Genomic DNA, 12,025 nt, shown 5'->3' with positions numbered 1-12,025 from the left:
TTCCAAGAGGGATGAGGAGCTGTATATGCAGCTGCACAAAGCCTTGATGAGCACTACTTTGAAGCACTGGAGATCGTTTTCTTTACCCATGTTCAGAAATCCTCTCAAAATGGAGTAGGTATGAATGAGAGGAAGTGGGTAAGAATGAAGGGAAGAAAAAAGCATGTTTTTTTAATGAGAAAACTCCAAGATAGCCTGGCTTGGTTAAACTAGAAAAGGCAGAGAGGGCAGATATATCAGACAGATGAAGTGACCAGGTGGAAGGGGCTATGAAAAACACAGCGCGTACAATAGCATGGATTTATAACCCAAGAAATGCTTTCCTACCCTGGATTTAAACCTACATATATATATTTAAAAATAATAATACTTATTATTTAATTTTTAATGAGAAACCTCTGCTCCTCCTAATCACAAGCAACTACTTAACATCAAATGTTCCCTGTGTCTGCAAAGGGAGAATGGTGGTGCAGGAAATACTAGAGGTGAGCCTCTAGAGGGAGAACATATGTCTGTGTGAGGGTGGATGCAGCTGAACACCCGCAGCTCCCATTGCCTTCACTTCAGGGAGAGCAGATGGAAAGTCAGCACCTCACAGGATCTGACTCTTCAGTGGGAAGTGTGGCCTAAAGAAATGTGTTTTAAAAGCTACTACACAGGAGTCACAAAGTCTTTTTGCTTCTGAACAGAGGTCAAATGCAGTTCTCATACAAAACAATGAGCTAGTCGGTGTTGCAATGAGATGTTTAAAGCTGGAGATCAAGGCAGCTTTAGTGCATCCATGTAGGTATGACCTGTGCAAATCTGAGCATCGAACTTTTTTTGATTTAAACTTAACACTAGTCAATGTTTCTGGATTCCCCATAATCTACATTCAAATAAGTGACGTTTAAGCATGTGAATCAGCACCTTTTCTCATTGCAAACAGCTTCTCAGTCTTTCTAGATAGAATATGCACATTTCCTGCCTGGTCCTGATCTGTTTTATCTCACAGACAAGTATTTTCTGAACCTATTTTCTGAGTTGGTAGCCTGCTTGACAAATTAATGGAAGAAACATTAAGGACAGTTAAATACAAAGGGACTGTCTCTGCTTCAGGAAGAACTGAATGCTTGTCAGCAGTTGAATAAACATTGCTACATATTTGGTTTGTCCCAGTACTCATTCCTGATTAAATATTGTTGGTTAATGTTGAATGTGTGGAAGAGTGGACCTTGGGGCTGTTTCTGCATGCATTTTTTTAGAGCAATATAATTGTTGGAATTGTTTTAATTGTGAAACCAGTGTCCTTGCTTTTGCAATATGCTCTGACTGCTTTGAATTCTCAGGAGCTAAATTCACTGTGCTATCTGAGCCATTTACCATCTTCCCTGTGCCTGTTGGAGAGAAGGCCAGCTTGATTCTTGTTGTCTTACTGAGTGCAATAGCATCTTCGTTTGTCCTCACTCTTGTGTTCTGCTGGTTCAAGAAGAGCAAAAACAACAGTAAGTTGGAAATGTACATTAAGATTTACACTTGCAGACTCCATTTTTCATTCAACAGATCTCCAGACTGTCTGCAGCAGGATTTAGATGCAATGCTAATACAAGCTGGGCAGACTATTTAAGGCTGTATGTGACTTTTACACAAGTATAGCCTGATTGGTTTCCTATTTCTAACATTTTCTGGCTTTGGATAAGTCTCCAAATGAGTTTGTCTAGTTTCATAATCCCTCAGTCTGCTCTTCTCATGACCCTCTCACTTATTTACTCTCTTTGTCTTATAAACTGTTGCATCTCCCTTCCCTTCCCTTCCCTTCCCTTCCCTTCCCTTCCCTTCCCTTCCCTTCCCTTCCCTTCCCTTCCCTTCCCTTCCCTTCCCTTCCCTTCCCTTCCCTTCCCTTCCCTTCCCTTCCCTTCCCTTCCCTTCCCTTCCCTTCCCTTCCCTTCCCTTCCCTTCCCTTCCCTTCCCTTCCCTTCCCTTCCCTTCCCTTCCCTTCCCTTCCATGACACAACAAAATATTGCCATGATGATGTTAATGCAAAGCCATGGTGCTTACCAAGGACCAGTGACATCTTCATTGTCAGTGCTCATAGGCAGTGGCACAGCCATGCCCATATCCCATGCCGTGTTATCTATATCACATGTGTCAAAGTGGAAATGGGAGGGCTGCAGCGTCTCTGGACTCTTCCCCTAAGCAAATCCACACCTTTATTGGTTTGCCTTAAGATTGCTGTTTTTAAGCATTGGTCTTAATGCAGAGGTATCAGGCTTTCTCAGTACAGATAGTATAAAGTTATTTGGGCAAGAGAAGAACTGAGGATAAGAGCACATAATTGGTACTGTTCAATGGCTTACTCTCTAAATAATCATCTTAAAAATCTGGATATGTTGAAAGTTATCAATAATTTGGCTTTCCAAGCATGCTAACAGAGGTTGTGACCTAGCCAAATGTACCAGTAATGCAGAGGGAAAGAGTCAATACACCTCTCGGTTAATAAAGCATTTTAGACCTATTTCCCATTTGTTTCAAAACCTCCTTCCTAATTTCACCAACCTTTTTTTCTTCCAAGTAGCTTTGCAAATGCAAGCCAAAGAGTTTTTCTTCTAAATTGCATCGTGAGCACCAGCTGTACCTAAAGTCTGAATTTCTAGTGTTATTGAATATTGTGACAACATGAGAAAAGACTTTACCTGAAGAAAACAGGTGGGCTTGCAAATGGCAAAACGCAAGATGATATGATCATAAAACAATTCTCTCTGCTTTTGGGCAGAAAGAACTCTTGTGGATTATCTGCACATTCACCAGCAATATTTTGTTGCTTGAAATAATAACTGCTGCTGAGCTGAGGGTGGATTGAGACTGTAATGACTATGTGCTTTGTTCCAGAATCGAGGACTAAGAGGGCTGATGTACCACAAGCCAGTACCAAGGCACCCCAAAAGCAAGCACAGCCTCATGCACCTCATGTCCAGCCCTGCTACGATCGAAGACAGAATGACAGTGGTGTGCCTGTAGCAGGAGGTGAGACTGCAGTTTGAGAATAATACAGCTTTAAAAGAGTGGGACATCAAAAGGGTTGGTTAAGGTTGCTCAACAAACTCTAGGCTTGTGTTGGGTCAGTGGCTCTGTTCTTGGAAGGTCTATCATTTTGTTAGCCCTTCTGTGCTCTCTGTGGTGTTAGTCTACTTGGTGCTTCATCTCCTTGTCTCATAAAATCTTAGGATGGCTTGGGTTGGAAGCAATCTTACAGATCACCCAGTTGCAACCCCCTGCCATAAGCATGGTTTCCACCACCTAAACCAGGCTGTCCAGAGCCCCATCCAACCAGCCAGCACCCCAAATGGTTCAGTGTCTACCATTTTGTATCCCCTATATTCCCTATGTCTCTGCCTTGAACACCCCTCTTCCACACACCTCTTTTCATCTTCTGCTGATCAAACAAAACGTCTTCTGAGGTCACTGAGGAGCAGACAGCCTCAGGGCGTGTAGTTGGCAGCATGAAGCACCGGCTTCCCTCTCTGCAAGTATGAAATGCTCCTACAGTGGTTGTTTTGTGTTGGGGTTTTCTGGTCTCACCTGCCAGCCGCGCTCATCTGAGGGGGTTCAGATAACCCAGATGAACCACCCATTTACTCAGTGTGGGGAATTTCTTTTTCCCTCCTCCTTCCCCAAGTGTGTGGATGACATAAGAGGCAGGAAGAAGCAAGCTGGAGCTTTATCTCCTTTTAATTAGCATCCATCACAAAAACAAAGGGAGAGGGAGAAGGAGAGAGGAAATTCTGCAGTTTATGTGTTTTGATATTTGCTGTACTCCTCCAAAACACAGCATTCAGCTGTGTGCCTTAGGACACGTATCTGCTATAAATTCATTTTTTATCTAATTTGTCTGAGATCTAAGCTTCCTGTGGAGGTCTGAGATCAAAGGATCTGATTCTGTCTGATGTTGGCTCTGACACATAATGCGTGCTGACTTAGTTCTGTCTATAAACTCGCAGTGGGAGGCTGCCATTCTCCCTTGGCACCTTTACATAGTGAACTTTCATTTTGGCTGGGGAGGCTGACAGGTACAACGTTGATTGGAGCCGTCAAGTAAATAATTCATGGCAGCATTTTTATTATTATTTTTTTTTTTTTGTCAGAAAAAGGCAATCCAGCCACTTAAAGTCTTTTAGGAATAGTTGCAAGACAAAAAGATTCCCCGATATGTTCAAATCTAAACAAGGATAACAATATCTTAAGTGAATTTAATACATACGACTTGGAAACGTCTAATGTTTGATTTCCCCTTATTTCAAGTGATGTTGGTTTTGGAGAGAGAGGAAATCAAAGCTACAGCTGTTTTGTTTACTTTCTGCTCTACAGAAAGTTCTCCCCATAAGAGATCCCAGTTTTCTAATACAATGGAGTTTTCAGAATCTTAATTATTAATCACCACAGGAAGTCTTGCGAGGTGGGGTTTATCCGTTTGATAAGTGCTTGTGCAGTGCGGAGACCAAAGGAGATGCAGGTCCTGGTTGTCTCTGAACAAGTAGCTGAGGATGGGGATGAGGAAGAAAGCTGTAAGCAGAGGAGAAGGGATCAAGGTATTACAGCGTCTGACCTCGACATAATAACAAGTCCCTTCAGCTTCACATAATGGTCTCAGTCTTGAATTAAATAACTTTCGATTGACTAATGTATGGCTAACAGGAGGGCACCTGGAGGTGGAGGAGCACATCACTCCTTTCTGTAGTCTGTGCTGGTGGTTTGTCGCCTTTATCGCTGACAAGTTTTATCCTACACCAGTTTGCTTATTGAAGCTTAATGATACAGTTTTGGGGCCTAACCTGTGCCCACTGTTGGGAGTGGTGGAAATCAGGTTGGATGGGGCTTTGAGAAACCTGATCTAGTGAGGGGTGTCCCTGCCCATGGCAGCTGGGGTGGATTAGGTGATCATCAGATGTTCCTTCCAATGCAAATTGTTACATGATTCCAATCTATTCCATTCTGTCATAGATTGCCCCATGTTGGAGGAGACCCTATTAAAGATCATGGAGTCCAACTTCTTATTCTATGAGTCTATGCTTCTATGATCCTACAGTTCTGTAGGACTGATTCTGTGATTCACTTCTTATGTTGGATATCCCTTTAGTATGATGTGGACTTTTTGTTTTGTTTTGTTTTGTTTCTGAGTTTGTTTGCTTTCCCTCAGTGGGAACACTTGAGTGCTAGACTGAAACTGTAGCTCTTTGAGTCCTGGCAACTTGAACTGATTCTTTTGAACGCTCTGACTTATTCAGATCTGATTTTGATGTCTGGTTTGTATTATTGCAATTAACACTGTTCACTCTTCCTCTACCGCTGAAAGACCCCACGAATCGTTTTGGTTACTGTACTAAATTCCTTATTCCACCATTGCCCTGAAATGTTTGCAGAGGTCCCCCACTCTGCAAACATGATCCACATCCTTGTTCCTAGGTTGCTCAGATCAGTTCCTCCCTCTTCCTTTCTACCAGTTTGCCATTATTTTTCCTGATGTACTTAAATTCAGTTGGAATTTCACTTCAAGCTATGAGTGGAGACACTGAATATCTTCCATTCTAGCTTTACTGTGTGGTACTGCAATGTATCCCAGCCTCTAAAGGTTATTTTCCATTGCTGTATCCTATAAATCTCAAGGCCATGTTTCAACCTCAAAACTGCTCATATCCAGGAAGCTTTTAGCCTCCTCCAATCATCCAGACTTCTTTGATAAGTCCTTTTTCCACATCTGAAAATGGCACCTTTGAAGATGAAGAGTTGGGGAATACATACCACAAAACAACATGAAACTTTGATATGGGATCAACAACTTGTTTGTGTGTAGAAAGAAGAAAGTTGAAGCTAGTGATGCATGTAATTTGTACTTTAATGAGCCAGTAACCTCTTATTAAGACAGTAGTGAGAAAGAAAACTGTTATGCACAGAAACATGTGTGACTACTGAAAATTTACCAACAACTTCCCAATGAATTTTCAGAAGGCACAGCTGTGAAACTGTAAGATAGAAGAAAACAAGTTGAAAGAAAAGCAGCGCTCCTTAACTCCTTTGGCGAGTCCGAACATGAAGAAATAGGGAAATTTTAGTGAACAAATTAAGGCAGGAATATGATACCTCTCAGTGTCAACTCAGAAGCCATCTGCTGAACCTCTACAACTGATTCAGTCTCCACAGCTGGATAAGTGTTTGCATTATTAGGATGTGGATATTCTGTATTTCCACATGAAAAATGCAGAGTCTTTTCCTCCATTTTTTCCCCCATCTTGCCTTGTAAATAGCATTGTAGGTTGCAGGCTCTGGCCTGCGTAGGATTTAAATGATGAAATGAATTTCTGAAGTGAATATAAGTTCTCCTTCGTATCATAGATTTATTCATAGATATTGAATGGGTTGTATAGATGTGTAGTATTGCAATTATTTTCAGTATTAGCAGTATTATAAAAAAAACAAAAAGCAGTATAAAAATACCTAATTAATGATCTATATTCTATACATTTTATTGCTGATCCTTTATCATGACATTTGATAATCATTAGAAAATGCTGCCGGGGGTGTTTGTGTGTGGGTAGGAGCAAAGAGCTCTTTGGGTTGTTTAGTGCTTATCTGTGGAAGCAGCATATGGTTATGGGGTTTGGAAACTTATTTTTGACAGAGCTGAATTTGTGGCCATTTGAAACGATTGCTCCCCAAAATGACCGCTTTTGCTTTTACAGAAGTGGAAGAAACTGGAGCAGTGAGACATGAGATGGGACAAGGGAAGGAGCTGAGCCCAAGGCTGTGTGAAGTCATGCCAGTGAGAAAGGCAAATGCCCTACAGCGAAAGACAAGTAACAGAGATATCTTCTCTTCAGCCCGGAAAGGTGGCAATCACCAACAGCCTTGTGGAGGAACAACTCCTGGGGACTCTCTGGAGCTCCAACAGGCATCTGTCCCCAGGTGCTCTGCCCAGAAGGGTGTCCCACAGCCTCCTGATGGTCATAATGGGGAAAGAGAGAATTTGGATGCAATGTGCAGCCCTCAGGAGGTGGTCAGAGAGGAGATTGCTATAGGAGCAGCAGCAGAGGGATATCAGAAGTCATGTCAGGCAGTGGAGCAATGACCAAACAAGTTTTGCCTTTCTTGCGGTCAATGTGAAGCTGTTTTGTTTTGTCTCTGTGGTTGGAGGAGTGCACAGACTAGCACAGAAAGCTGGACTGTCATGTCGTGCATGTACAAATGAACCTGTGAAATTGCTCTACAGCCAACTGGGGGACCGTGGCTGTGTCTAGTTTACTAATCATAGTCATAGAATCGTTGAATCACAGAATCGTAGAGTGGCTTGGGTTGAAAGGGACATCAAAGGTTTCTTAGCTTCCAAAAAAAAGTAGGTGCAGCCAAGTAACCTGTTGAGAGTTGGCTTCTGATACCCCTGAAACTCAGTCTTTAAGAGTTGTTTGGAGGAGTGCTAGCTGGGTCAGGCATTCAGGGATTATCAAACAATTCAGCGCTGCAGATGGGGGAGTTTCCACACCCACAACCTTGTTTTAATGTGCTTACACTGGTGTAGTCTTAGTAGCTACAGCAATATTGATTGGAGCATACACACATATAAGAATTTCTTCTGATCTCTCTCAAGGAACTTCAGTATGCACGTGCATCTTCTTTTCCTAAGGAAAAACAAACAAACAACTGTTCAGTTTCACTGTGACTTAAGCGAGTGCTTCCATGCTTCCCTAGTTAAATCTCTGCTTAAGAGTTTGTTTGTTTTGATTTTGAAATGGAAGTATTTGGCATTTTGTGCTGACTCTCCACCACGCCATTATTTTTGTAACGCCTTTAAATCACTGACTTGTTATGAACAGAACTGTTTATGAGTGATAATAATAATACTGACGTGCTTCGGCTGCTCAGAGAATTCCTCTGTGCTTTGGTTTACTGAGCTGGAAGATGAGGAACTTTATTATACTCTCTTTTAATCATAAACTTGGTTACAGTGTGCCCTGGTAGCACAAGAAAATATGTGTACTTCTCTGTAGATTGGAGATGCTCGTATTGAGGCATACATAACATGTACATTGGTTAGATGAGCCTCAACCTGCCAGGTGTAGCTGGATGCAGGACTGATATTAGTCACAAAAGAACAAATAATATCTTCCCCTCTTGTCCTTCCTTCATAGTGTAAGAATTCAAGAAGGCCTGAGCTGAATGGGTGCATAGTGTCTGTGCTGCTGGAAGAGAACCTCTGTTGCTCTTTCATTCTGATCAAAGAGGCAATCATTGAACCAATTAAACTGCAAATAACATCTGACTTGTCTGCCAACTTTTATTTCAGTTCCATCCAGACAACCCTCATTTTAGTTGTATTTTGGGACCTTTTCAACCCATAAATGATGATGGTGTTTTCCCGATGTCTCTGCTGGAAGAAAGCTGCTATATTAAAGCTGTGTTCTCCATATCAGATCATCACAGATTGATTCATGAGTATTGGGCGCTGCACTCTATTGAGTTTATAAGTATTATTTTCAGGTAAGATCGGAGAGATTCCAGGCTGAGTGAGGCTCCTGGCTGTTTGTTCTGGAGCTTCTCTGGCTCAGGATTGCTGAGGATGAAGGCCTTACGTTCTGTGCAATATATCAGCTGTTTTGACCTCTTTCATGGAGGATGACCAGGAATTTAATCTAACTTTTTCTGCAGAGGACAAAATATTCTCTTCTGTGTATCAACATGGTTGGTCCCTCATGGTTCACAGTCCAAATAAGATTCACCTTGCAGTGATGTCCAGGCATGGTGAACTGGTTAAAGGCTCTTCCTTTCCTCCACAGCTGACACCCAGCTTTACTTTCACGTGGTAGAAGATCTTTTCCTTTCTGCAGAAATACAGTTCCTCCAACACCTGAACCCTGCACTCCTTAGGTGGTTCTACTCCTGGTAGGTGACTCTATCACATCCAAGCAGAGTGAAAGTGAATAACATTTCATTAGAAAAGTCTGAATTTATGCAAATAATATCCAGATAATATTGAATGTAAATGATATGCACATGCGTTAATTATACAGCAGAGCCTTCTTTGGGGGGAAAAGAAGACATATTGGAAACAGTTAAGGGCTTTGATTAATCCTTTAATTCATAATCCTAGCATTTATTGAAACTTTGTTTACAGAATCAGTAACGTCTTGCATGTTTAGACCTCTAATGGAGTAAGCAGGGGTATATAACCTTTAATTACAGTGTGGTTGATCTCAGTTTCCCGCACCACTGTGCATTAATTGAGTGAGTGGTGGAGCATGGGAGACAAGTGGGGAAAAAGGGAAGAAAACGTGATGAGAATTCAGTGCAAACACAACGTAAGCCCTGCATAAAAAGAACTTTGAACACTCGTATGTGTGGGAAAGAAATCATCGTGGTGATCATGAAAGAAATATGTTGTTAAATAGTGGCTGAATGGCACGGTTATAAAGGAGGTTGTATCTCTTCTAAAAAGAGCTGCTCTTAGACTGATGATAGCAAAAATACCTGGTTGAAATTGAATCCTGCTCCTCTGTGACTGAGGCAGAAGCAGACTTGTTTTGAAAACTTTGCCATCTGGACAGGCAAAGGCAAAACAGACTTACAGGGAACACATGGTTAGCTGCACAGACATTGCCAAGCTGCCCCAGCACTGTAGAATCACAGAATTATTTGAGTTGAAGGGACCCTTAAAGGTCATCTGTTTTCTATTCCCTGTACTGAGCAGGGACACCCACAGCTCCATCAGTGCTCAGAGCCCCATCCAGGCTGACCTTGGGTTTCTCCAGGGACATGACATCCACTACTGCTCAGGCCAGTGCCTCATTGCCATAATTATTATTAACTTCTTCCCTATATCCAGTCTAAATATTTCCTCTTTTAGTTTGAAACCATTTCCCATGTCCTATCACAACAGACCCATGCACTGGACAAAGTAGAGAAAGATACCATGATCATATTCCAAGCCAAAATCTCTGTTTTACAATAGTTTCAATGCCAGCTTGACATCTGCGTGCTCTCTTGCCATCAGGTCTTTTGATGATTTTGCCCAAGACTGTTAATGTTGATATTCTGGAATTGTCCTTAATCCTTTTCCTAAGATTGGGTCAACAGTGGTTTCCACCTTTGCATGATGGCTGTTTATGGATAAGGTTGAATGCCTAAATACCCCTTGGTATGAAGGCAGTCAGAAAAATGTGGTGAAGGTAGAATGGGGGTAAAGAAGCAGTGGAAGGAGACAGATGAGAAACCACAGCTTGACATGTGGGTTATCCATGAGGGAACGGGGAGCCTTGATAGACCTGAGATTATGAAAGCCTTCTGGCCCAGCTGCAGGGGATTCAGATGAAAGGAGCTCCCTGTTTTAAGTTGTCATCATCCATCTTCTGAGAGGACATGTGAAAAGACAGGAGGATTTTGTCTCAATCTCAGCTTTTCGAAGCAGACTAATGGCATGCTGTGGTGAAGACATATTCTCTAATGTGGCCTACATTGAGGCAAACTGCAAGGGATGGAATCTGATAGAGAAGGACTGGTGAGGTCTTGACTTCCAAGACCCGAACTCTTTCTTGACAGTCGTGTTAAAAATCAGTGCAATTGGGAAAGTGTGGCTCTGTTGCAGCTAATAGCAAATATTTCATTGAATTTGCTGGGTTTTGGGTTTCCACCTGCTCTGCTTTCTGTAATCCTATCATACCCAATGCAACTCGGACTGTGTTGTTATACATAACAGTGCGGCTGAAAAGGTGCTTTCTTTTTAACCTAGCTGTCCAAGCTCTCCTGAATTCCAATACAATGCTATGGTCAAAATTATTCTTCCTTTTTATTTTTCCTATCTTTTTTTTTTTCTTCCCATTTTTCCCTTTTATGGAAGTGGTATTTTTTCCTCTTATGTCTGAAGCAGAGGAGTGCATTACAGACAAATTTGCCTAAGGCTTTGGGCCAGAGTTGATGAGACTTCACGAAGATACAGGAACAGGCACATGGGTAGAAAAGAGAAAGTGTGTGAAAAATTAAAATGACAAGGCTGGTTAGGGAGCGGAGATAACTGGTGATGTAGTGAAATTAATTACAGTCTGGGTTGAAGGAATTGTGTGTCTAAGACAAAATTAAAAAAAAAAAAGAGAGAGAGAGAGAGAAACCAAATAACAGCAATGGGATTATAAACCCTTTCATCATCTCTATATGCTATAACTCTCTATTTATTATGGCAGTTATTTCTATAACACGAGAGGTAACAATGGCAAGGAAAAGAGGTGAATCTCCACTCAGAAAGTGCTGATTCTGCAGCAAAAAGTCTTACTGAGAGTGGAGTTGCACAAACAAAACATCCTCCAGTGGACTAGGAACTGCTAAAGAAAACATTCACTTTATCAGCAGTGCTGTGTGATCATAGAATCATAGAATTACCCAGGTTGGAAAAGACCTCAAAGATCATCAAGTCCAACCACAGCCTAACCATAGTACCCTAACTCTAACAGCCCTCTGCTAAGTCATATCTCTGAGCACCAACACTCCAAGGCTAATCATAGAATCAGAGAACACTTTGAGTCGGAAGGGACCTCTATAATGCTAGGCACTGAATGGATTGACAGAATTTTTCAGTTGAACTTTTTGCAACCATTATGCATGGGCCGAGAGTTGAACTGATCCCAGCTTTGTGCAGAAGAGCCTGACCAAATTGTGGGAGAAGATGAGTGACCATTTGTAATGACACAAATGACACAGTGAAAAGATGATGGAAAGACCCAGGTAGTCTGCAGGATCATTCCAGTATTTCTAACTCACTGGCAAAGTGTCCTGGCATGGTGAGTTCTCTGGCATGTAAAAGGAGTGAAATAAAACATTTTGTAATGGAGGCTGAAATGTCTTTTGGAGGGGGGATGATTAGAGGGGGGTTTACCTTCTGCTTTTATTTTCTATATCTTTTTTACTTTTTTTTTTTTTTTTCATATTATTTTATTTTATATTGTGACCAGCAAAAAGTAGAAAAGGAATAGGAAAGAAAAATTGAAAACACAACATTCAGAAATTGGTGAT

At 41.6% G+C, this 12,025-nt stretch overlaps 1 protein-coding gene across 1 annotated transcript in view; it reads left to right on the top strand.

The window, feature by feature from the left end:
• PKHD1 (PKHD1 ciliary IPT domain containing fibrocystin/polyductin) overlaps positions 1–7,100 on the top strand; it is a 212,179-nt gene extending 205,079 nt beyond the window's left edge. The window contains exons 63-65 of the mRNA XM_072332429.1: positions 1,329–1,484; positions 2,870–3,004; positions 6,715–7,100. Of these exons, the coding sequence (XP_072188530.1) occupies positions 1,329–1,484; positions 2,870–3,004; positions 6,715–7,100 (677 nt within the window). The remainder of the gene's footprint in view (positions 1–1,328; positions 1,485–2,869; positions 3,005–6,714) is intronic.
• The last annotated feature ends 4,925 nt before the right edge of the window (positions 7,101–12,025 follow it).

This window comes from Excalfactoria chinensis, chromosome 3 (assembly GCF_039878825.1).
Source record: "Excalfactoria chinensis isolate bCotChi1 chromosome 3, bCotChi1.hap2, whole genome shotgun sequence".
Taxonomy (NCBI): Eukaryota; Metazoa; Chordata; class Aves; order Galliformes; family Phasianidae; genus Excalfactoria; species Excalfactoria chinensis.
Note: the sequence above shows the minus strand (reverse complement) of the source record. Positions and strands in the feature narration are given on the sequence as shown.